Below are 27528 nucleotides of genomic sequence, written 5' to 3'. Positions count from 1 at the left end.
AGAAAGAGCTGAATGTCCCAGGCCAAGCCCACCAACTGATGTGTGAGCAAACAACCAGTCTTAATTGTCCCCATCTGAGAGGCCTGCTTGCCCTGTTCCACTAGGATACCGGGAAGCTATGTACTCGCAGTGCATGAGGAGTTCTGAACTCTGTTTATGAATGGGACTACAAAGAAGTATTATTTTGATGCCACGTTCGGCTGTTTCCTTCACCTGCTATGTTCACAGTTATTGTGCATACTGGAAGTAGGCAATATTGAGGGTTTAAGAAGTTTTGGGTTTTTTTAATATTAGAGAGAGAACACGGGCATGGGAGGCGACAGTAGGAGAGCGAGAGAGAAAAAAAAATTTTTTTTGTAAGTGACGAGGGGGGAAGAGAGAATCCTAGGAGGGCAAAGAGAGAAAGGGAAGGGGAAGGGGGGAAGAATAGGAGAAGCAGAGAGAGAGGGAGAGAGGGAGAAGTGGAGATGACCCGAAGTGGGGCTTGTGCTAACCCCAAGCAGGACTCATGCTCACCTGAAGTGTGGCTTGAGCTCACTCAATGTGGAACTGGAACTACAAACCAGGAGATCGTGAACTGAGCCGAAATCAGATGCTTAACCCACTGAGCCACCAGGCGCCCAAGAGAAGGTATCTTAAACAGGCTTCATGGTCAGTGCAAAGCCCACTGCGGGGCTGGATCCCATAACCCTGGATCATGACCTGAGCCAAAAACAACCATCAGATGCTCAACTGACTGAACCACCAGGAGCCCCAAGAAGATTACTTTTTTTTTTAAAAACAAATAATAGGAAGACATCCAGATCTAACCTTGGTTATGGAAACAAAGTGTCTGGGGTGACAGCTACTTTAGTGTTACTGACATAATCAGTTTTTTAAAAAGTGGTAACTCCATAACTAAAATATAAAAGAAACATAAAAGCAATCTAAAACAAAAGTTTGGCATACATAAATAATCATGCACAGTACATTAAATGCCATAATCAAGTAGTTAGGCACTGCACCCATTCCTAGAAACACTGCGAATGTAACACCCACCAACATAGACTGGTATAGTGAGTGTATGGTGCCTCAAATACCACATCAGTGAAATGCTTTTCCTAAAAACTGAAAATTGCAGAAACACATAGAACAAAATCTTCCATCAATTATCACAGTACACAAAAGTCAAAAAGAAAATAATTTATATTTATAGTGTTTGGTTCTAGATTCAGATCATTAAAAACAGGGTTTTTCTCACTCATTTTTTCGAGTTTTATTTATTTTTGAGAGAGCAAGCATGTGCGCATGAGCAGGGGAGGGGCAGAGAGAGACGGAGACACACAATCTGAAGCAGACTCCAGGCTTTGAGCTGTGAGCACAGAACCTGATGAGGGGCTTAAGCCCAAGAACTGAGAAATCATGACCCGAGTCAAAGTCAGATGCTTAACCGACCAAACCACCCAGGTGCCCCTTCACATAAGTTTTTTAAAGGAACATTAAAAATCAAGAAGTGGGGGGCAACGGGGTAGCTCAGTCAGTTGAGCACGTGACTCTTTATTTCAGCTTGGATCATGATCCCAGGGTTGTGAGATCAAGCCCCTGTTAGGCTCCACACTGAGTGTGGAGTTGGCTTGGGATTCTCTCTCTCCCTCTGCCCCTCCTCCCCTGCTCACTCTCTCTCTAAAATTTAAAAAAAAAACCCAGGACACGGGAAAACTCACCATAAGCATTATCCAGTGCACTGTAGACACTGCAGCCTCCCCATCTCCTCTGCATGAAACACTTGCAGCCCCCACCAGTCACTGCTACAACCACCAGAAACACCCCAAACATGTCCAAAGTACCAAGCAGGGGAGTAGCTCCTGGAGTCCAGAACCCCGAGAAGGCCCAGTCTGTAACAACCAGTGTCCTCCCTCTCAAAGGTCCTCGTCCTTTCTTGTAAGGCAAGAACAAAACCAAATCAAGCCCATAATCTTTTATTACTGGCCTGTTGAATTATTCCTATCTCAAGTATAAAATCTCTTGGATTTTCGTCTCCACATACCTTGGAATATTACATGTTGAACATGAACTAAAACATACAATGTGACCAAAGTTAAAAAAAAAAAAAAAGGCACCAGAGAAGAACAGCAACACAGGAGCAACTGAGATGTGTAAGTATATAATGTTTTCCCTACAGGCAGCACACATAGTATATTGGGAAAACTACTTAATATATTTTGTTTCCATTTCTGCCAAGAACTGTCAGCTAAAATAAAACATCTTAGTAAAATTACAGTTAATGTTTTAATTTCCTACATTAATCTCTCACACCTGTGTTTGCATATCCCTTTTGAAGGGGACTGTCACCTTAAATGTCAGCCTCAATGCCACTTAATTTCAGTGCTAGTTAAGAGTTAAGAACTAGCTGGGAAGAAATGTGCTCATATATTTAGTAACATGCTTTGTGATTTACACATTTTTAAAAATCTAGAGGTTGGACTTTTGAGTTCCAGTTCTATCATTTAACTCTGGGGAGATTACTTCACCTCTTTAAGCTTTCCTCACAGAGCTGCTGTAGGGAGTAAATTATACAATCCATATAAAGCATTTAGCTTAGTGCCTGGCAGTTAGTAAACACATCACAAATGTTAGCTATTTAGTGACTAACTTCTCTCCTCTGTCTCCTTAGATGACTATAAAGACCCAAAACTTGAAAAGTCCCCTGCTCATTCATTCACCAGCAAATAATTCCTCCCTGGGGAACAAGGACCCCATACAAGCTCCAAAACAGCCTTCTGCGTTTTCTAGCATTCATACAGAGGTATTATTCCCCGGCTCACCTAAAAGAAACTAGAATAGATTTAGCTATTAGACTCCAATATAGTCAACAGAAGGACTCTCTTGCCCAAAAGCTTCATGGGACACTGGAATTGGGAGAACACCACTCTGACCAGATATGAACAGGAAAAAAAAAAGCCAGACAGCTGGCAGGTATCCATAGCGAAAATATGGCACCAGGAATCTGAAAGCCAAGGAGATTAGCAATAGTGGCAACTAAACAGCACTCTGTTAGGAAGTAAACAGAATAAATACAGAATAAGAATTTTAACTGCTTTATCTCTATGCCTTCAGGAGAATGCGGAGTAGCAGGATAGATCTAGTGATAGCGCCTGGGCTAACTGTAGTCATGCAACTACCTTCTCCTGCCTTTGTACCTGAGACTTTGCCACTCAATATGACTGCGAACACAAAATGATCTGTTTCTGCAACTCCATCAGCCTGGTTCCTCTCGCATTCCACAGACTAGGATAAGTATTCTGAGCTAGGCTCGGAACTAGTCCCTAACTAAAAAAGGATTAAATTTTCAGGGAGTTGGCAGAGGTCGGGGGCAGGGGAACCAAGAGGCAAGAAAAAGTTAGGAAGATTATAGAATGAAAAAATAATTTGTATGTTTAAAACTTCAGCAACTTTTTTTGGAACACTTGCAGAACACATGAGTAACACTTTACAGTGCAAATGTTTAACCACTGGGGCACCTGGATGGCTCAGTCAGTTAAGCATCTAACTCTTGACTTCAGTTCAGGTCATGAACTCATAGTCATGAGATCAAGCCCTGGAGCCTGCTTAATATTCTCTCTCTCCCCTCCCTCTGCCCCTCCTCTGCACATACTCAGAAGCAAGAATATACTCTCTTTAAAAAAAAACCTGCTTAACCACGGAGAATATTAATATTAGAACACTAAAGGTGTTATTTAGTAAATTAATTTCATTCTTTTAGGATCTGAATAGTAACATATATATAACATTGTAAGACGATTAGGTGAGAAATTTCAGCTAAGTTACAGTCATACTTTTTCAAGGGCAAAGTTAGAGAGGCATAAAGGCATCACCAATAAGAATACAAGGCATTGTGTATTCAAAAGCTATATAAAAACTTTAAAAAAGAAAAATGACTTTCATAAGTAATTTGAAAAATTTTGCATATGTTAATTTTAGCCTTCAAGGGTAATTCAGCCTAAAGTTTCACATTTAGTCATAGCATCTCTAGGTTTAAACTGTCTTATAATGAGCAAAATCTAATTTTGGAGCTTGATCAGGAAAATCCAAATTCTGTGAACTTCTAAAATATTGCCACTAAAGACCATCTGCTATGGTGTATTTTTACAATTAAATAAATGGTGAGGCCTCAATTAACTAAAAAATTCAATGAACCTTTTCCTCACTCTCCAATATAATATTACAGCTGCCAAAAATATATATATATAAACTAATACAAGGTTAGCTTCTATAATTATCTGGTGTCAAAAAAAAAAAAAAAACACTGTCAGGATAAAAGTATTGTATTTGTGGAGTGTGCTTACAGAGGGGAAGCCCTGGTAATGCCTTCACTTAAATCATCTGGAAAGAAGTTAAGGGTATGCAATTCCAAGAGAAACACATAAAGGGCTCTGTGTGAAACATAAATTGTCCTGTACAGAATATATAACAAATTGAAATCTGCTATCAAGCATAATCCCTCAAAAAAATCAGTTCAACAGAAAAAGGTCATTTCATAAACATACACACACACACACACACACATATATATATCACCAAATATGTAACCCTGAAAAACAAGAAGTATGTTACTGTACTCATCTTAAAGATTAACTCATGTTTATGAAACACAAATAGAGGTAAATCTTTTGAGCTAATATTTTCTCTGGAAATTAACTCATTTACTCAACACTCAGCATCATGCTTGAATCCATTAGGCAGTTCAACTAAAACTTGCCTACTTCCAATTCTTGGAACATAAAGCAACTTACTTCCCTATTATGAAAATAAACTTGACCTTTGATCTGATTTTTAATCCTTGCTCCCTCAGTTGCTTTTAAGTCCAGAATTTCTAACAAGAGTTAACAGTATGAGTCTTACCATCCCATTTCACTCTTCTGCAGGCCCCCTGCCCTGTGTCATAGTCAATAGCTTGTCAGAAGCCCTGAAAAGCTTCCACGCTCATTAAACACACTTGTTCTCGAGTGTATTCCATCCTCACATCTGCGTGTCCTGTCTCAGCTAGAACATCAGACTCCCTGTTGCCTGAAATTTAGTCTGCAACAAAGGGGATTAAAGGTACAAGTTTCTCCATTTTGCAGGCATATTAAAGTTAGTTCACAACTTACTAATAGGCTTATGATAATTTGTAAACATCCCAGAGGGTCGCTACAGAGTCGTATATATCAGATGATGGCATCTTCCTATCTTATATAACAGAAAGAGCTGACCACAATGTTGAACGCACAATCTGAAAGAGCTACAACAATCCAAACTAGATCAACTAACAACGAAAACAATATAATCAGGGCCAAAATGATCAAAAAACCATGACTACCTCAAGGCCAACTTACATATATCTAAGAAATAATAATACACAAGTGAACACCAAAAACTATTTTTAAATTCAACACGTAAAACTATCAAATAAATGTAAAATCAATGTTCCAATGTTTTTTTATTTAAAAATTTTATTATTTTTTTACTTTATAAAGTTTCATATTTTTTAACATATGCAATTATTTTCCATCATTTACAATACAGTAGTTGCAATGACACTCCAAACAGAAAAGCAAAGTAAAAAATCAAAACACCAACTTCTGTTTCATGTAATTAGCTGTGAAATTAGGTGATTAACTAGCTGTTACTTAACGTTCTAATTTCAATGTTCCAATGTTAACTGGAGAAAAGCATCCCAAAGTTCCTAATAAATCTACATAACTGACATTTTCAATAACAAGTGACAAATTAAACATTAATTTATGTTCACCGAAAAGAACGTACCAGCCAAAAATGACAGGAAATAATTTCTAAGATAGAAGAAATTAAGTTTTCAAACTATAAGGGATAAGAAACAAATCTTAAGTATCAGATTCAGGATAAGGAAAATTACTTTAAAATGGGTAAAATAAGCAATCCAAGGTTTTACGTGAGCAAGGTAATAATGTTACCATCCACACCTGCCTTCACTCAAAAAACTTCACTTCCCGAAAATATTTGCCAAGTGAACACCACCAGCTCTATTTAATATGCAGTGGACTCCTCATTTGTGACACACAGAACACTCTCCACATCTTTTAAGATACTCATCTTCACGGTCCCTGCCATTCTGGGCTATATAGATGAAATGCATCCTGCCATTAAATCCACTAGTATTTCAAAACAGGTAAAAAAATATTTTCTAACTGTTCCAAGAAGGTTTTTTAAAGGATCAAGGCAAATTATAAACAGCTATCAGATTCTGAACTGCAACAGCAGAGAGAACCTTTGTCTGCGAGGCTGACAGGTGTCAAAACTTGACCTTTCGCTAACTGGCCAACTGAAAAATCATTCATAGCATATTTGACCTTACCCATTCACCTTTAATTTAACACAAGGTTAAGTCAATCAACTCAGCAATGAGATCCACAACAGCCCCCAAAGACAACAATATTTACTCATTTCTAATCCTTCCTAGATATTCCAGATCTAAAATCCAAATTATTTAATGTAAGTCCAAGAGTGAAAAATACCAGTTTTTCCTTTCTGAATACTCCACATTAACATTTTGTGTTCTATATCAGAATCTACTATGCACTAGAAACTCAAACATACACTACAAAAGCCAAATTATCAAAATACAGTCAGAATGAGAAATTCAACACAAGACTCTCAATCTAATAACTGGCCCCATTCCCCTCCTCCGAATTTTTATCCAATAAAATTACATCAGCTATAGCAAATGGAACAAAAAAAATTTTAAGAAAAAAAGCTATGCTAAAAACTGTTCCTTTTCCTGTAAATATTTCTCCATTATGCAAACACAATGCAATTTAACACTGCATCTCTTTCTAACATAAAAATTTATTTATTTTACAGAAACAGATCCACATAAAAGTCACTGCAGCCTTAAGGGCGCCTGGGTGGCTCAGTAGGATAAGCATCTGACTTCTGCTCAGGACATGATCTCATGGTTCATGAGTTCAACTCGAGCATCAGGTAAGCATGAGCCCCACTTTGAGTGAGCCCGGCTTGTCTCTCTCCACCTGCCCCTCATGGGATTCTCTTTCTTTTTCTTTCTCTCTCTCTCTCTCTCTCTCTCTCTCTCTCCCGACCCTCACTCACCCTCTCTCCCTCAAGAAATGAGTAAAATTCAAAAATAGCTTTAATGAAACTGAAAAGATAAACACAGAGTCCAGCTAGACTCTAAGATGTGTGTGCCAGGAGCCCAGCCTCTGTAGCATGGAAACCAGGATAAGCTCGTGGCTCTCCACCCTCCAATTTTCCTTCTGCCTCAACTTGAGCATAGGGTCTATTATACATCAGAGACCAGTTTATGCAATAAATGCTAATAACTTTTCCCTAACTCCTGCTTTACTTTGAGTCTAAAAGCATCACTGACACCTGTTTTAGCATAAGTTTCAAATGCCAACCAAATATTCTAATCAAAGTGAAGAAAACTATGCACATTCCTATTAACGAAATGGTAAAAGTGGGCAAATGAATGGGAAAAGACACAGGGAGCCAGGGATGAGCTAATCAAAAGCACCTGAATTCAAGTGCCTCCATCACCAGTACCAGTCGCCGTGAGAGTGTACCAGCAGAAGGAAAAAGCCTCAGCCAGGAAAGTGATACAATCTATCACAGGAATGATTTTTCTGCCAAGCTCCTGCAATGCTTTCTCACTTTCTTCCATGAATTGGCACCAGCTACAAACACTTGATCAAGTTTTACATTCCACACTATTTCAGAAACAAAAAACATGTTTTTCATACTCTACACACCTCCAACCAAGATTCTGATAAACCCCCAGGAGGACTACCTATATCCCATCCCCCAACTGAGAATCATTGAACTAAAAAAAGTCACACAAAAAGCCAGAAGTTACTCTTCCTTTTAGAAACTGCACAAGATCCTGATATACAAATGTAGGCATTAATTTTCCCTACAATCAATTTTCCTTTCTTATCCCTATTTCTACATCTTACTTTAATGCATGTTTATTATAATGCATGTTTATTAATATTAATGCACCTCAAATGACCTGCAGAATGAAACAGTATATAATTACAACAAACACACAGGAAGCAACCAGAATATTAAAAACTAATGACTGCCAACACACTTGTTAAAAGTATGCCTATGTTTACCATATATTCCAGTTTCCTATAATGAAACCCAAAATATTTTAGGGGCTTTTTATCTTTTAATGCCAATTAGTTAACAGTGTTATGTTAGTTTCAGGGCTACATATGATATAGTGATTCAACAATTCTATACATCATCCCAGGCTCATAACCACAAGTGCACTCCTTAAACCCCATCACCTTTTTCAACCCATCCCCCAACCCACCTCCCTTCTGATAACCATCAGTTTGTTCTCTATAGCTAAGAGTCTGTTTATTGATTTATCTCTTTTCCCTTTGCTCACTTGTTTTGTTCCTTAAATTCTACAAATGAGTGAAATAATATAGTATTTGTCTTTCTCTAACATTTCACTTAGCATTATACTCTAGTTCTAGTCATGTTGTTGCAAATGGCAAAATTTCATGTTTTATGGCTGAATAACATTCCATTGTAAATACATACATCTTCTTTATCCGTTCATCAACTGATGGACAAATGGACTGCTTCTATAATTTGGCTGTTGTAAACAATGCCATAATAAACATAGGAGTGCATGTGCCTCTTTTATTGTTTTTTGTATTCTTTGGGTAAGCGCCCAGTAGTGTGATTGCTGTTCATAAAACAGTTCTATTTTCAACTTTATGAGGAACGTCCATATTGTTTTCCACAGTGGCTGTAACAATTTGCATTCCCATGAACAGTACACAAGGGTTCCTTTATCTCCACATCTTCGCCAACACTTACTGTTTGTTATTGATATTAACCATTCTGACAGATAGGAGGTGATGTTTCATTGTAGTTGTGAATTGCATTTCCCTGATGATAGTGATGAAGAACATCTTTTCATATGTCTGTTGGACATATGTAGGTCTTCTTTGGAGAAGAGGGTCTTCTGCCCATTCTTTAACTTAATTTTTTTTTTGGGGGGGGGGTGTTCAGTGTTATAAGTTCATTATATACTTTGGATATTAACCCTTTACCAGACATGTCATTTGCAGTATCTTCTCCCATTCCACAGGTTGCCTTTTAGCTTTGTTGATTGTTTCCTTTGCTGTAAATTAGCTTTTTATTTTGATGTAGTCCCAGGAGTTTACATCTACTTTTATTTCCCTTGCCTCAGGAGACATATCTAGAAAAAAGTTACTACAACCAGTGTCAAAGAAGTCAATGCCTGTGTTCTCTTCTAGGATTTTTATGGTTGCAAGTCTCCAAAATAGATTTTTTTAAATGCAGCAAAAGTATATGAAACCTAATTAACCCCAAGCTTCTCCAACATGTATGCATGTGTTGCCCCTGTATCTGCCATCATATTACTAGTAACATGTATGACAGCCACAGTACTAAGGAACTCTACATATTCTAATTCATCTAAAACTCACAAAAATTTGTGAAGATTAGGATTATCTTCATTTAAATTTTTTTTTTTTTTTGAGAAAGTAGGGGAGAGGGGGAGAGGGAAAGAGAATCTTAAGTAGGCTCCAACACACAGCATGGAGCCTGATGAGGGGCTCAATCCTGGAGCCTGATCATTACCTAAACTGAAATCAAACAAACACTAAAATGACTGAGCTACCCAAGCGCCCCAGATTATCTTCATTTTAAAAATGAGGAAACTCTGGGCATCTGTGTGGCTCAGTCAGTTAAGCATCCAACTTCAGCTCAGGTTATGATCTCACAGTTCATGAGTTCGAGCCCTGCATCTGGCTCTGTGCTGACAGCTCAGAGCCTGGAGACTGCTTCAGATTCTGTGTTTTCCACTCTCTCTGCCCCCCACTCTCTCTCTCAAAAATAAGAATAAACAAAAAAATTTTTTAATGAGAAAACAAATACAGATTAGAAAATTTACTTGAAATCATAGTTGACTGTCAAGTCTGGGACTGAATTTCATGCTACCTATAAGTCAAAACTTAGCCTACAACTGTTTAATGGATGCAGACAGAAGACACAGACTCCTGCGTAAGAGACAAAGAACTTTATTACTCGTATCACAAGAAGCAGCAAGAGAGACAATATGTTGTATCATTCTCCTTACCCCTAAATTTCTTGGGGGCAACAGGACATAGTCCAGATGAATGGGCAAGTAGAGTAGGTTTGCACTGCAATGAGGAACACTGAGAAACAATCACGTTTGTACCAGGCAGCAAGCAAGCCTCCTCCACACACCAGGAAGATATTTCTTCATCCCTCAAGGCTGCTTACTAAAATTACAGCTGTGAGAAATGTCCTGGTAAAGAGTGATCATGACCATATTTTTGTGACATACCAAGCAAGATATGTACAATCAGAAGAGATGCAGGGAGGTGTTTTCCTAATACGATGTGTGCCAGAAAGTAAACTCACACTAAACAAACACAACACCAGAATCTGGACTATTAACCATTATTAATAAAACATTCAAAAACTTCAACTTTGGGGCACCTGGGTGGCTCAGTCAGTTAAGTGTCCGACTTCGGCTCAGGTCATGATCTCACGGTTCATGGGTTCAAACCCCACCTTGGGCTCTGTGCTGACATCTAGCTCAGAGCCTAGAGCCTGTCTTCGGATTCTGGATCTCCCTCTCTCTCTGATCCTCCCTCCCCTGCTCGTGCTGTCTCTCTCTGTCTCTCAAAAATAAATAAAAACATTAAAAAAAATTTTTTTAACTCCAACTTTGTTCCCCAAATTTAAAACTATAATTATTGGGGTCATTAAGGCTCTGGCTAAACACAAGTATTTATTTCCATTACCTCCACAATAAAAGAAAAAAAAAGACAATTTTAAAAGGATTGAAGTCACACAAATATGTTCTCAGACTAAAATGAAATTAAGTTAAAAATCAAGTTTAATTAACACATTCAAAATAACCAATAAGTCAAAGAAGAAACAAGAAAATACTTTCAAATGAATGAAAACAAAACATGACAAAGCCAAAACTCATGGAAGGCATCTAAGGCAGTGTTCAGAGGGAAATTTTAGCTATAAATGCCTACATTAAAGATAGGGAGAAAAAAAAAACCTCAACTCAATAACCTAAACTTTGACCTTAAGAAACTAGAAGAGCAAACTAAACCCAAAGCAAACAGAAGGAAGGAATAAAGACTTCTAAGTGATAACAACAAAAATTAAAGACACTAGAAAACAGAGAAAAATTAACAAAACCAAGATAGTTATTTGAGAAGATCAACAAAATTGACAAACCTCTAATGACCAAAAAAATGACTTAAATTAGTAAAATCAGCAATGAAAAAATGAGAGGGTATCATTACCAACCATATAGAAACAAAAAGGATCCCTAAACTAATATAACATTAGATGTTATTATATCTCTATTTTTTTTAAATAGATTGTGAGGAAAAACTATGAACAAGTATATACATCAATTAGGTAACTTAGATGAATGGACAAATTCCTGGAAGACACGAATTACAAAAACTGACTCAAAAACAAATAGAAAACTTGAATACATGTATAATAAGAGTGAATTGGTAATTTTAAAGCACCCCACAAAGAGAAGCCTAGCCCAGAAAGATTCTCTGGTTAAATTCTACCAAATGTTTAAAGAAAAATTAACACCAATCCTTCCCAACTTCGTCCAAAACAACCAGAAGAGCAGGAAATACTTTTACAAACTCATTCTGAGACCAATATTACCCTGACACCAAAACTAGACAATGACATCACAAGAAAACTACAGACCCATATCCTTCATCAATAAACACAAAAATCCTTAACAAAATTCTAGCAAATCAAATCCAGCAACATATGAAAAGGATTATACAGGATAACAAGCAGGATTTATCCCAGGAATATCCCAACAAGGTTGGTTTAACATCCAAAAACCAATTAATGCAACACATGATATTAATAAAGGACAAAACCATGATAATCTCGACAGACAGAGAAAAGGCATATGACAAAATCCAACATCTTTCATGATGAGAATGCTCAATTACAGTTCGAAGGAAATTTTCTCAATCTGATAAAGGGCATCTACAGAAATCACATATCTAATATCATAGGTCATGGTAAAAAGATGAATGCTTTCCCTCTAACATGAGGAACAAGACAGCATGTCCACTACTGCCACTTCTTTTCAACATTACATTGGAGATTCTCGCTAGGAAAAGTAATCAAAAACAGAACTAAAAAGCCTCCAGATTGGAAAGTAAGGGGTAAGATTATCTTTATTTGTGAGACATAATCTCCTAAGGAATCCACTAAAACCTATTAGTACTAACACAGTCCCGCTAGGTTGCAGGATACAAGATCAACATGCAAAAATCAACTGGACTTCTATACACCAGCAACAAACATTCCAAAAATGAAATAAAGAAAACTCTACTTACAATGACACTGAAGAATACTTAGGAATAAACTTAACAAAAATAGTACTCAATCTTGCTAAGAAAAATTAAAGAAAACCTTAAGAAATAAAGGATGGGGGGTGCCTGGGTGGCTCACTTGGTTGAGTGTCCAACTTGATTTCAGCTCAGGTCATGATCCCAGGGACATGGGATCAAGCCCCACATTGGACTCCATGTTAAGCATGGAGTCTGCTTGGGATTCTTCCCGTCTTTCCTTCTGCCTCTGTCCCCCAATTGTGCTCTCTCTAAAATAAAAAAAATTTTTAAATAATTTAAAAATAAAAAAATCCCATGTTCATGAATAAGACAATACTAAGATGGCAATACTACCCAAATTGATCTACATTGTTCTCTACAATCCCAGTCTGAACCCCAGCTAACTTATTTGTAGAATGTGGTAAGTGAATCCTAAAATTAAGAAAATGCAAAGAACCAGAATAACTAAAATAATCTTGAAAAAAGAACAATAAAGAGGACTCCTACTTCTCAATTTCAAATCTTACTACAAAGCTACAGTAGTCAACATTCAAGACCACATATTACTGCCATGAAAAGCATATAGTTCCAAGAAATAAAATTAAGAGTCCAGAAATAAACCAACTTATAGTGAAGAGTAAAAATTTGGTGAGGAAAGAATAGCTGTTTCAACAAATGATGCCAGAACGACTGGATATCCACATGCAAAAAATGAAGCTGGACTCCTACTTCATATAACATACAAAAATTAACTCGAAATGGACTACAGACCCAAATACAAGAACTCAGGTTATAAAACTTGTAGAGAAAGCCATAGGAGTAAATCTTCATAACCTTCCTTTAGACAAAGCCTTCTTAGATCTGACACCAAAAGTACAAAAGAAATAAAACATATGAGACTTCATAAATTAAAAACGTTTTGTTGCAAAAGATAACCATCAAAATGAAATGACAATCCTAAAAATGGGAGAAAATATTTATAAATCATAGATCTTATAATGGACTTGTATCCAGAATATGTAAAGAATTAACACTGAACAATAAAAAGAGGACTCAAAAAACATACAAAGGACTTGAAAAGACATTCCCCCAAGGATATACAAATAACCAATAAGCCCATGAAAAGATGCTCAACATCATTTGTCATTTGAGAAATGCAAATCACAACCACAGTGATGTTATTTCATATCTCTTATGATGGCTACATTTTGGGGCGCCTGGGCGGCTCAGTCGGTTAAGCCTCTGACTTCGGCTCAGGTCATGATCTCACAGTTCACGGTTCCAGCCCTGCGTCAGGCTTGGGGCTGGCAGCTCAGAGCCTGGCACCTGCTTCCAATTCTGTGTCCCTCTCTCTCTCTACCCCTCCCTGCTCATGCTCTGTCTGTCTCTCGAAAATAAATAAATGTTAAAAAATAAAAAATAAAAAAGGATGGCCACATTCAAAAACAAACAACTGTGGATGAGAATGTGGAGAAAGTGAAACCATCATACACCACTAAGATGCAAAATGGTGCAGCCACTTGGAGAAAGTTTGTCAGTTCCTCAAAAGTTTAAGCACAGAATTAATTACCCTACAACCTAGTAATTCCACTCCCAGATATAATATATACCTAAAATAAATAAAAAGACATCAACAAAAACTTGTGCACAAATATTCACTGCAGCATTATTCCTGTTAGCCAAAATGCAGAAACCCAAATGTCCATCATCTGGTGAACAGAGAGGTATTATCTGACAATAAGAAGGAATGAAATACTGATATATGTTACAACATGGATAAAACTTTAAAACACTGTGCTAAACAAACCATTATTCACAAAAGCCAAGATTTGAAAGCCACTCAAGTGTTCACCAATAGATGAATGGATAAAAAGATATGGTATATTATACAAGGGATTATTCAGTCATTAAAAAAAAAACGCAGCCCTGCCCTTTGCAACAGCATGGGTGAACCTAGAGAATATAATGCTAAGTGAAATGAGTCAATCAGAGAAAGACAAATCCCCTATGATTCCATTCATATGTGGAATTTAAGAAACAAAAAAAGACAAGCCAAGAAACAGATTCATATACAGAGAACAAACTGGTGGCTGCCAGACAGCACGATGGATGAAACAAAGGGAATTATTGCAAGAGCACCGAGAATTGTATAGAATTGCTGAATCATTATATTGTACACCTCAAACAACACTGTGCGCTAAATACAATTTTAAAAAATTATGCTAAGTGAAAGAAACCAGTAACAAAAGACCATTAAGGTATAGGATTCCACTTATATGAAATATCCAGAACAAGCAAATTCAGAGACGGAAAGTAGATTAGTGGTTTCCAAGGGATGAGAGAGGAAGAAATGAAAACTGACTGCTAATGGGTAGGATAATGAAATGTTCTAAAATTAGACAGTGGTGATTGTTGTACAACTCTGTGATTAAACTAAAAACGAATAAATTGTATATTTTAAAAGGGTGATCTTCAAGGTATGTAAATGCTATCTCAAAAAGCTATTATAAAATATTACACCTGTGAGTTCACATATGAAATCTATAAAGCCAAATGCATAGAAGCAGGGGAATAAATGGGGACTGTCAGGGGGCACAGGAGGGGAGGTAATGAGATGTTGATCAAAGAATAAAAACTTCCATGCGGTACCTGGATTGTTCAGTCAGTTAAGCACCTGATTCTTACTAATTTTGGCTCAGGTCACGATCTCACTGTGAATTCAAGCCCCACATTAGGCTCTGTGCTGACAGCATGGAGTCTGCTTAGGATTCTCTCTCTCCCCCCCCTCCCCCTCCCTCTCCCTCCCTCTCCCTCTCTCCCCCTCCATCTGTCCCCCCCAAAAAAAGAAAAGAAAATTTAAAAAAAAAGTACAAACTTCCAGTTGAATATCATGATGGATATAGTTAACAAGACTGTATTATATAATTGAAAAATTGCTAGGAGAGTAAATTTCACCTGTTCTCACCATAACCACGACAAAATAGTAATTATGTGAGGTGAAGGATGTGTTAACTAGCCTTATTGTGGTAAAACATTTCACAATGTGTCAAATCGTCACATCCGACACCTTAAAGTTACACAATGTCAATTAGGTCTCAACAAAGCTGGTGAGGAAAGACATAAAAACAGGCAGAAGTAACATAATATTAAGAGTCAGACAGTGGCTAATTTTTGGTGGAAGATAGGAGGCAGTGAATGGGAGAACGCATAAGGTGCACAGACGATGGCAACATTCTATGTATTAACTTCGGTGAAGTTCACTTTGTGATACTTCATAGAGCTGTACAATTACAATCTGTGCACTTTTCTGTGTGTTGCGCTTAAATTTAAAAAAATTTTTTAAATGTTTATTTTGAGAGCAAGTGCAAGTGCAAGAGCACGGGGAGGGGCAGAGAGAGAGGGACAGTGAGTATCCCAACAGGCTCCATACAGTCAGCTCAGAGCCCAAGGCAGGGCTGTCTCATGAACTGTGAAATCATGACCTGACCCGAAACCAAGAGTCAGACGCTTAACTGCCAGAGCCACCCGAGCACCCCAAATTCTAAACTTTTTTAAAAAGAAACATGGTTTTTGCTTTAAAAAATTACACTTGACAATACATGGAGACACTGTAGAATAAAAAATACATCTTCTCAAAGACACTTCTCTATTCATTTCCACAGGAAAATATAAACTATTTTTATTATGAAAGGATAAAGTAACTGCAACTGAATTGGCAATAATGGACTTCACCAGGGATCCAAGTTAAAATAAAGGGGAAAATGCATGGGGCTTGGGTCAGATGATCTGAGCTTGACACTTTTCTATGCCCACATAGACACTATTTAGAAATCTCACTGGCCTCTTATGAGAAGGGAGAGAAACTTAAAAGTGCCTCCCTAGCACATGCTAGACACTAAATGTCTATCAAAGGTTTACTTCCCTTCATGCCATCTCTTTCCACCAACTCAATAACCTACACTTTTTCCTGCACACAGTGGGTGAATTTTCCACTTCTCAGACAGGACCATATCTTTCATTCCAACTTCTACTTTATTTGGCCTTCAGTTACTCGTTCTAACACCAAAATCAAGATTCACCCAATGCTACTACCATCTGAGTCTGTCTTCCATAACAGAATTTTTCTGCCTTTCCACTACAATATAGATCCACCTAAGAGACATAAATCCTATTTCTACCTATAAACTTACACCTGCTAAATATATCCCAGACAGTTCTTTCTTACATAGTTATAATATGCATATCATTTTGTCTGCAGAATAATTTAACTATTCAGAGTCTTTACGGACAACTGACTTTTCAAATAAAGTCTAAATTAAACATCATCATTACAAGTAAATACTACCACTTCTCTATTCTCTGTAATATATTATTAGCTTTAAGTTTTCAGCTTAGAAAATTTTAAAGATGAACTCATAAATTAAACCTTTTTGTGCTTTCACAAGTCACATATTTATTAAAGCAACTAAATGGGAGACTTTGGTACTAAGGAGCCCCTTTTCCTCTAGTCATGGAAAGGCAAAGTTTCACGGCGGTGCAAAGCCAATAGCTACTCTTTCAGGCAAGTATTTGAGAAAATGTCAAGAGAAAGAACACCACACATTAATACTAGCACTTAAGACGAATGGGAAGGGATGAATGTTGAAAACAACTGAAAATGGCTACAAAACTATACTTACAGCCTCAAAATGCAAATGGCTGTCCTTTAAGAAACTTTGAATCTTGTCCTTGGGTAAAATACTGAATCGAAATCGAAGGAGATCCATTTCTTGTTGAATGAACCAGCGTCTAAGATCCTCACTGAATGGAGACAGGGAAATGATAAGCATAAATGAAAAGCCCAATGATTATTTTAAAAGTCCACAGATTATTAAATCCAAGAAATTTTTATAAAATAAAATTCAAATATGAGCAAGATGCCAACAGACAGAAGTTCAAAGCACACAAGTCCTCTATGACATACATACCACAATTTTCAGGGATACGCTAAACATCAGAAGATGTATTATGAACAGAATTAAATACAGAATACCTTGAGCCTAGCTGATTATCTAACAACATAAAAGAAAACTGTTCTTCATATTTAACTGAAAGACAGTCATTTACATCAAAAAATGGGGTATTCCTTTAGTCTCGGGTGGTTTTATCAGTGTCAAATCAAAACCAAGATTTTTAAAGGTCACTTTTTTTTTAATGTTTATTTATTTTTAAATTTTTTTATAATAGTTTATTGTCAAATTGGTTTCTATATAACACCCAGTGCTTCTCCCCACAAGTGCCCCGCCTCCATGACCATCATCCCCCTTCTCCCCTCTCCCTCCCTCTTCAGCCCTCAGTTCATTTTCAGTATTCAATAGTCTCTCATGATTTGTGTCCCTCTCTCTTCCCAACTCTCTTTCCCCCTTCCCCTCCCTATGGTCCTCTGCTAGGTTTCTCCTGTTAGACCTATGAGTGCAAATGTATGGTATCCGTCCTTCTCCGCCTGACTTATTTCACTTAGCATGATACCCTCGATACAGAGAGAGAGAGAGCATGAGAGAAGGAGGGGCAGAGAGAGAGGGAGATACAGAATGTGAATCAGTCTCCAGGCTCTGAGCTAGCTGTCACCACAGAGCGCGACACGGGGCTCAAACCCACGACCGTGAGATCATGACCTGAGCCAAAGTTGGAGGCTTAACCGACTGAGCCACCCAGGTGCCCCTAAAGGTCACTTTATCTCTGAATAGATTATAATCAGATAAACTCTGAAAGTAAACTTTGCTTAGAGCTTTATAGTTAATAATTTCACAAAATTTAATATACACAAGTATATCTTGATTTTTGAAATTGACAACATACAAATATAAATTCACAAAATACATAATGGATATTATTGTTATCACAAAATAATTATACAACTATATGTAAAATATGATTTAGGTTTTTTTCCAAAGGGACTTTCACAGATTGTCAGCAATTCATTTACTGCATAAATTACATAAACTGCACATGCATCTTTAGGAAAGAAAACCTCCAGAACCAAAGGCAGTCCTGGATAGGACCACCCGTCCAGGGATAGGTGGGATAGTAAACAATTCAAGATTCTCATTTGGTAAGTCTCTTAACAGAAAGAAACAGAAAAACTTACAATAAGTATGTTATTTAGCCAAAATTAGTACAGAGAAAAAAAAAAAACCACCGTTTAAAAGAAGACAACTCCTTCTCCCTCTGGGTGGCACTATAGGCTTATAAGAAACCAACTAGCAAAGGGAAACTATCTTATGCCTGTACCAAATTCAAGTATATGTTTGAGTCATTATTTCTTATAAATAGTGCTACTTCTTTTCTGGGAAAACAGGACCAAGAAGTCCTTCTTACTGAAAGCCTCCTACTCCCTCAATTTCAAATCCCAAATGAAGAGGCTCTCCCATGAAACTAAAAAGTGTTTCAACAGACAAGTTTTACAACAGAATTGTTTTCAATATTTTGTAGTAAACAACTGGCTTCAAACAATTTGCAACAACAGTGTCCAACTCATAAATCACCAGTTCCTGATGTTATTCTGAGTTTTTCTATGTGCAGTACAATACATGCCAGCTTCCCATGTACCAACTTTAACCCGAAATAGCAGATTTGACTATGAGAGTCCAAATGTATACTCACGACTGGCAATAAGCAAGGCGTAAAATAAAGTGAGAAATATGATCTCTTCTTCGGCGTTCATATTCATTTTCCATGTTTTCCTTAAAAATAATGACACATGAATAAAACGCATTAGAATGATAAGAGGCATAAAGAAAAATAGAGGCCATATAAGCCAATGCTAAATTAAAAGTTTCAAAAACAAATGTCTTAATATGCTTTCAAAGATAATTGTCATTTTATTTACGTTAGCAAACAAGTGACATTGAGATCTGAACTGATCCCAAACAAACCCTCCTAGGTTTAGAATGACTTTCTCTTCCTATCAACTTTTTTTTTTAATAAATTTTTTTTTAACACTTATTTATTTTTGAGAGAGAAAGACAGAGCATGCAAAGGGGAGGGGCAGAGAGAAAAAGAGAAACAGAAGCAGGATCCAGGCTCTGAGCTAGCGGTCAGCACAGACCCCGAAGCAGGGCTCAAACTCATGAACTATGAGATCATGACCCACGAACCAGGAGATCATGACCTGAGCCGAAGTTGGATGCTCAACCGACTGAGCCTCCCAGGCGCTCCATCAACTCCTCTTCTAACTTTCCTTCGTACGCAGCCTAGATCCAGGGTTCTCCCCAATTCAGCCACCTCTGACATGAACCTTCATTTAACCATTTGGCAAAACCTAGATTCTACATAAACCTACAGCTATTCCCTACAGTTTCATTCCCAAAATACTAAGAATCTCTGGGGGGAATAAAATACACAGTTATTGAGAATTTGGATTAAAAATGCACAACCTCTAACCTGAACTGTACTTTCAAAAGCAACAAGAAATCCTTATTCAAGTCCAACACAGTAAGAGCAAATATGAGGTACACTTACGGCACTGCTATAAACATTTTTAATCTATTAACCCAGTTAATCCTTTAAAAAAAATCTATAAGATAAGCGCTACTGTATTCCTATCTTAAATATGAGGAAACCACCTAGGTGGCTCAGCTGGTTAAGTGTCCAACTTGAGCTCAGATCATGATCTCAAGGTTCTTAAGTTCGAGCCCCGCCTCACGCTCTGTGCTGACATCTAAGAGCCTGAAGCCTGCTTCAGATTCTGCATCTCCCACTCTCTTTCTCTCTGCCCCTTCCCTATTCACGCTGTCTCTTTCTCAAAAATATACTAACATTAATACAAAAAATTGAGAGATGAGGAAACTGAGGCATGAGGATGTTCTATAGTTTTTCCAGAGTCACAAAGCTTATTAAGCAATAGACCAGAGATCTGACACATAATCATCTCTTTCCTCACTCTTAGAAAAGCTGTTTCAGTCTTTAGTTGACCCAAGCTCCCTATCACACCATCCTGTCTCTCTCTACAGAAACTTCACTTACTTTAGGCCACCAGGCCAACTTCTTCAGCTCCAAGCTTGTGCATCCATTCTACTGCTTTCCCTTCCATCTCTATGGACAAAGGATCTCCCCCTCCTCCTGCTTAAGCTCATCCCTAAACCTAAGCCATGCAATCCATCTGCTCTTGGCTCCTAAGGATCTTGATTTATCAAATGCTCTTTCAAAGTATCTTCAAGCTCCCCTCATCTTCGTTCTCTTCTAGATTTCTCCACTTAGCTTGTAAGCATGTGCAAGTATCTCCTGTTGTGTGTCTTCTTGTCCCTACAAATTCTTCTATATTCAGACCTACTTCTCCCTTGTCTTTTCAGCTCAAAAGAGCTTTTCATCTTAAAAGTACAAATTCCCTTACCCACCTCTCTCCTCCAAACACTGTCCTTCTTTTGGCTTCTGCTTCTATCTACAAGGCCCCATCCAGCTCATAAATCCAACGCATTCTGTACAACTCACATTACATGAGCCTCAGCTTCTGAAATTATGTGGTTAAGAGTATCACCAGGGAAACAAAATGTCCAGTTCCAATCTTGGCTCCACCATTTACCATCTCATAAGCCTGGGCCAGTTACTTGGCCCATCAATAACTCCGTTCCTTTATCTATAACATAGGGATGGCAATTATACCTGCTCCTGAGACTGCTAACTATATGATATCACATGGGTTAATCTATGTGCTGTGCTTAGGACACACTCTGGGATACACTAAGCATAGTGTGAATGCTTGTTGTTATTATTCCCCTGGTATCAGTGTCTACATAAAGATCATCATTATAGAAACTCCAAACTTCCTTGGCCACCAGGCCACTATGATCCCTGCTGATCTCCTACCTCTCAAGCAGCTCCTTCTCAATCTCCTTCCCAGACTCTCCCAATTCTACTTCACCTGAAATACTGGTATTCCTCACATCCTGTCCTCCATCTTCTTCTCATTCAAGTATTTCCCTCCCTCCTGTGATTCCAACCTTCCTCTTAAATCCGCACTCCCAACTCCAGATGTCTAAGTCCGAGCTGGATGTATATCCAATTACCTACTACGCATTTCCACAAGTCCTCAAATCCATGTCTAGAACTCAATATCTTCGAAGATTTCCTTCTCCTCCTCTATGTCACCTCTCAAAATACTATCATCATCCATAGTTTTCCTAACCAGAAACCTGAGGTGTCATTTAATAACTCTCTTTTCCCTTCTCCCTATAATCAGTCACTAAAATCTTTGGATTCTACCTTCATAATATCCTTATACCAGTTCTCTTTGATTCAAATCACTCTCATCCTTTTCTCCTATCTAAATCACTCTATGTCCAAGCTACTTGGTTTTCCTCCTATCAGACATGGTCCTCTCAATCTGCTATCTTCCCAAAATAAAAATCTGATTACATCTACCGAGATTCAGTTCCAGCACTACCTGGAACTTTAACACCTTCCCAAACCTCCCCAATCTGGGCTGGGCACTCATATGTGCTCTTGGAGTTCCTGGAACACACATCTAATAAGAGCACCCTCATCCTGTGGTGCACAGCGTCCACTTGGCAATGTCTGGAGATATCTACCTGGTAGAGCCAGAGATACTGCTGAGCATCCAACGCACAGTACAGGCCCTGCACCAAGGAATTATCACGCCCCAAATGTTAGTAGTCCCCAAGTTAAGAAATCCTGTGGTATTATAATCGTCTGACTATATAGGTCAATCACTCCTCGTGGACTGCAGATATACCTTCAGGCACAGACCATGCTATTTTAGTCTTTTTAAGAGCCCTGTGCCTAATACAAGATCTTTTCCACAACCAAGACTCAGTATATAAATATATACAAACGGAAGAACATTTCTTTCCCACTTTTACTTACTCTGAAGGAAAACTTGAGCTTTCTTATCTCAGCCTCCAACTTACTCTGGTATTGCTCGGATCCTTTCACATGGCTCACACCAAGATTTTCGACTGTTTTTAGCACTAGAAAATTTTAAAAACCAAAGAAAGAAAAAAATGTATGAATGCAAGATAATTATTTTTAGAAGACAGTGCACACACAAGCAGGTAAGAGATACAAAGAGGGAAAGGCAGGGAGAAAGGGAGTGGGAGAAAGAGAGGGAGGGAGAGGGTAAGGGAGAGACAGAGACAATCTTAAACAGGCTCTACACTCAGCATGGGGCCCAAAGCAGGACTCGGTCCCATGACCCTGGGATCATGACCTGAGGTAAAATCAAGAATCAGATGCTCAACCGACTGAGCTACCCAGGCACCCCAAGATAATTTTTAAAAACTAAATCCCAAGACAGAGTCTATGAATAACAATCCCATAATTACTTGTTTTTAAAAGATAAGTTATAGGGGCACCTAGGTGGCTCAGTCAGTTAAGAGTCCAACTCCTGATTCCAGCTCAGATCATGATCTCACGGTTCAGGAGTTCAAGCCCTGCATAGGGGTTCTGCACTGAGAGGGAGGAGCCTGCTTGGGATTCTGTCTCTCCTCTCTCTGTTCCTCCCCTGCTTGTGTTCTCTCTCTCTCAAAATAAATAAACTTTAAAAAATTAAAGATAACAAGTTATAACAGTTTTTTATACAAATTATATAAATTTATAAGAAGAGAATCTCCATTCATGTGCAGAAAATATCCATGTCCCATAACATAATTTAATACCAGGGATTCTCAGAGAGTGAGGGATGCTGTACTGAGCCACCACTGACGAGGAATGCAAGTGTGTTGGTATTTACAGAAAAGATTAAGTATCCTTGTTTGCATCCCTTATGTGGAGCTGTGAGTTTGCTTCATTTACTCAGCAGAGTCAGCAGAAACAAACAGTCCTTCCTTTCCTGAAGGAGAGCAGACACAACAGTGAAGAAGCAGAGCCCTCCAATGATCCACATGAACTGTCCTGATTAGATGCACATATTGTTCAAAGGCTCCTAAAGCACCTTGTCAGTTCTTCCTCAGCTGAATTCTACTTCCATCAAGATGAGAAGCATTTTTGTAACTCAAGGATGAAAACGACTAAAATGAATCCTGAACATAAATCCATGTCGTACGGGTACCTCCTTATTACAGAATGTCAAACTAATCATCCTCCCTTCAGTCCTGCTCCTCTCCCCATCATCCTATCTCCACAGTTTCTTTTTAATTTGTATTTATTTTTGAGAGAGAGACAGAATGTGAACAGGGGAGGGGCAGAGAGAGGGAGACACAGAATCTGAAGCAGGCTCCAGGCTCCAAGCTGCCAGCACAGAGCCCGACGTGGGGCTCCAACTCAGGAACCGTGAGATCATGACCTGAGCCAAAGTCCGACACTTAACCCACTGAGCCACCCAGGGCCCCTCCACTAGCAGTTTCTAGCCAGACCATCAAGACTGGAATTTCCACCACCCCACTGCCCCCCTCACTCCTTACATCCAAACAATTTCTAAATCCTGTCAGGAGTACCTCCTCGGTGTCCCTTAAATTCTCCCTTCCTACCACTGCCACTGCCACAGTTCAGGCACTTATTACTATCTCACCCGTTAAGTGCCAAATCCAAGGGACACTTTTCAGCCATCCTCTTAATCCCTATGAAGCATGTGACACTGCTAAGGCTCCTAAAACTCTCTTGTCCCTGTCTTCACTCTTTCAGTCAACAGGCACCGAGGGCCCCCTCTCTGGATCAGCAGTTGTCACTCTGCTCCTCTAAAAATGATGAACAGCATCTCATCTTACCTTCCGGTTTTCTCCCAGGGATATCTCGGAACATAAACTCAGAGGACACTGCTTTTATTTCTGTTTCAGTTCATGCCTGACTTATTTCTTTCCTCCACTAGCACACAGAGGATCAGCAGGCCATATCCTTCTTACACCCTGATATTACACCGTTAGCTTGGCAAAAAGAATGCCCTTGATTATCCATTCTTCTCTGTTTCCTCTGAACTTGTCACTGTTCCCTCAAACATAACATTCTCTCTTATTTCTCCAAGTCTTAGTAGAATCCATTATCTCGCACTGAAAAAAACCTTTAACTACTTCTCTTTTGAGAAATTTCTACTCATCCTTCAAGGTCCAGATCACACTTCAACTTCTCTAAGAAGTCTTACTTAATCAAACTAAGTCACTCCTACTTCTGTTTTAAGAATATTACTATTTACCTCTAATAAGCCACTTAAAATACTAAATTATGATTATTATTTTGGATGCCTTTATGTATGTACTAGAAAACAGCTTCAATGAACATGATAATTACATTATTCACCTGTAAATTCCCACTCTAGAATATAGGGGCACTCAAAAATATACACTGAACAGTAAACAGCAAACCCCCAATAAATATTTCAAGAATGAACTGAATGAAATTACCCTCATTCATTTCCACAAAGTATATGTGAAGTTCTCAAGAATATATAAATTCTAATTCAAATATCACTCACATTTAACTCTATCGATAGCCAAGCTTTCAAACTCAATTAAAGATATGTTTTCAGAAGGTGGCTCCAAGTAAAACTGAAGGCTATGAGGGTAGCAAGCATTCCTTTGGTCACCTCCCAACCTCAGTCTTCTCCGATTTCCTCCAGAAAACTGCATCTCATTATCTTGGAAGGAAACATAAAAGGGTTAAAATGATGGCAAACGGAGCTAAAAACAACAAACAAACTTGTTTGCACAAAACAACTCCACACACAAAACAACTGAAGAGCATGCATAAAATATTAACAGTGGTTATCCCGGGGCAATAGGTCTTTCTGTATTTTCCAGATTTTCTACAACACACCTGTAACAATTCTGTAATGGGCCGGGCGGGGAGGGGCGGGGGTGCAAGGTGAAACGCAACACAGGTGGTGGTCATAACTTCTAGCAACATCAAAGTCAGGCGATGTTGCCAGTTCCCCACAGGTCTGTGTGCCACCGCCCTTGGATCTCTACAGTCCCAAGAGTAAAACTGAGATTTTATACCCGTTGCAATCGTAAATTCGGAGGAAAGCGCGGTGGATTCTGGCTTTCCAGAGAAGAGACTTAATGGACCGGGTCGAGCTACTCACTTCCTATATTATGACCCCGGGAAATAAAACACGTCCTTCTAATCCAGTCCTTCCAAACACCTTTTAGGAAACATCCTCAAGTTCCTTATAAAAATTACCCCCCTCAATCCTACCTGAGCCCTCCTCGGGCGAAACTTTTCTCTCCTCACCTCACTGGCACCTGCGTCTCTGCCTCAACCAATACCCAATACACCCAGCTCAGCATGTCATCCTTCTGTTCCCACCGCTCGCAAAGTGCTCTCCCTTCTTTCTCGACCTGCAAGCCTTAACACCAAGATTACTGTCCGTTGTAAAATCGCAGGAGACCCTCTTACCTGCAACCACAACAAACGCACTAGCAGAAACGCCGGCAAGCGCTTTTCTCAGATGGCGGGAGAGTTCATACAGGGACGGAAACGGAAGTGACTGGACCACAAAGCCCGCCCTCCGAAACTCCCGCCCACCCAGCGCGCGCCCTGCGCATGCTCAATGCGGCCCTCCTGAGTTCCTGAGGGCGTTTAATCCCCTTTGCCAGCTTAAAAGTTTTTTAACTGCGACTGTTTGGGTCTCCAAATTAAAAGCGGCCCGCCTGTATCTGCAGTTTGTAGCATTTGACGATTGAAACTGGGGAACTGGAAACCTAGCGGCCCAAATTTCCACACTCCTTAGAGTGTGACGCTTTAATGCACAGGGCTGAACTGATCACTCTTCAACTAGCGGACGGAGGAAGGGGCATTTATGGAACTGCTTTCGCCGCGAGGTCACTATTAGAGGCTCTGGGGTTTTTTCTTGTTTAATCTTTCAGCGACCCTTTGAGGTATTACCCCCATTTTACAGATGAGAAAATAGAAGCAAAAAGATGAACGTCAGTTTGCCTATCTATGTACAGTACATATTTTGTTTTTTCCAAGGGACGTCAATTCGGGTAAAGACAGAGTCTATCTTCAGTTCTTCCCCGTCCACACCTCGTGCGTAGTAAGCGCCCCGAAAAATAACTGGAACTAGAATGAATGAGTGCACACACGCAAAAACAGCTCCGGGCCTACAGAAATTAGAAGAGATTTGGCTCAGAGGAAAGAAGTAGGGGTCGAACAGAAGCGGAGTCAGAGCCGCACCAGCCCTCCAACTGAGGTCTGTAGGGTTTTCAAGACCTGGAAAGAAAAAAAGCCTCACCTGTGGCCGTAGGAGGCGTGTCTCACTAAAGTAGCTGAGGACAGATCTAGTAAAGGTAATCATTGCAGGTGAAGAGCGCTTTGAAATGAAATGTTCAAGTTTTTAGAAATGCAAAATATAGGGGCGCCTGGGTGGCTCAGTCAGGTAAGCGTCAGACTTCAGCTTAGGTCATGATCTTGGCGGTCCACGAGTTCGAGTTCCCGCATTGGGCTCTGTGCTGATGGCTCAGAGCCTGGAGCCAGCTTCAGATTCTTTGTGTCCCTCTCTCTGTGCTCCTCCTCCACTCATGCTCTGTCTCTCTCTCAAAAATAAATAAAAACATTTAAAATTTTTAAAAATAAATGCAAAATATATTGAAACAATATCAGACTTCAAAGCACATACCCATCATAAACCAAAATGTGGCTAGCACTGACTTTATATCAGGACATACACTAAGTGATTTCCATATCAGTTCATTTTATTCTCATAACCATTTGAAATAGGTTACATTATTAACCCATTTTACAGATAAGGAAACCACAGAGCAGGGAAATAAGTTAAATTACTTCAAAGATGACAGAGCCAGACTGAAAGTGAGGGAGACTGTCCCCAAACACCATGGTGCTAAGCAGCATACTGTACTAATTACATGTTATGAAAACAGTGCCTCACTTTAATGCTTTCCTGTCTGTATCAGACAACATAATTGACATCACTTGGTGCCAAGTAGCTATCTGAAAGCACAAGAGGTGCCTGAAAAAATCTGGAGCACAGATGATATGAACATTCACGTGAATATCTGATCTCTGGATAGACAAGGAATGTAAATAAATTACAAAGAAATCTAAAGATTTGACTATAAAAATGTAAAATTGGACATCTAAAAAAATCAAAACTAGGGGAAAGGTTGCTTGTGTAAATTAATTAGAAAAAATCCTGACACAAATTGAAAAATGGAAA

The 27528-nt window shown here is 38.8% G+C and overlaps 1 protein-coding gene across 1 annotated transcript in view; it reads right to left on the bottom strand.

Moving 5' to 3' along the window:
* Positions 1 to 25816, bottom strand: part of PRIM2 (DNA primase subunit 2) — a 324616-nt gene extending 298800 nt beyond the window's left edge. Inside the window, exons 1-5 of the mRNA XM_029944127.1 lie at positions 25749 to 25816; positions 24826 to 24987; positions 22287 to 22390; positions 19068 to 19147; positions 17105 to 17225 (exon numbers count right to left, since the gene is read on the bottom strand). Coding sequence (XP_029799987.1) covers positions 17105 to 17225; positions 19068 to 19147; positions 22287 to 22390; positions 24826 to 24979 — 459 coding nt within the window. The 5' untranslated portion in view covers positions 24980 to 24987; positions 25749 to 25816. The remainder of the gene's footprint in view (positions 1 to 17104; positions 17226 to 19067; positions 19148 to 22286; positions 22391 to 24825; positions 24988 to 25748) is intronic.
* Positions 25817 to 27528: the final 1712 nt, after the last annotated feature.

The sequence above is a fragment of the Suricata suricatta genome, chromosome 7, assembly GCF_006229205.1.
Source record: "Suricata suricatta isolate VVHF042 chromosome 7, meerkat_22Aug2017_6uvM2_HiC, whole genome shotgun sequence".
NCBI lineage: Eukaryota > Metazoa > Chordata > Mammalia > Carnivora > Herpestidae > Suricata > Suricata suricatta.
This window is presented reverse-complemented; position numbering and strand designations above follow the sequence as displayed.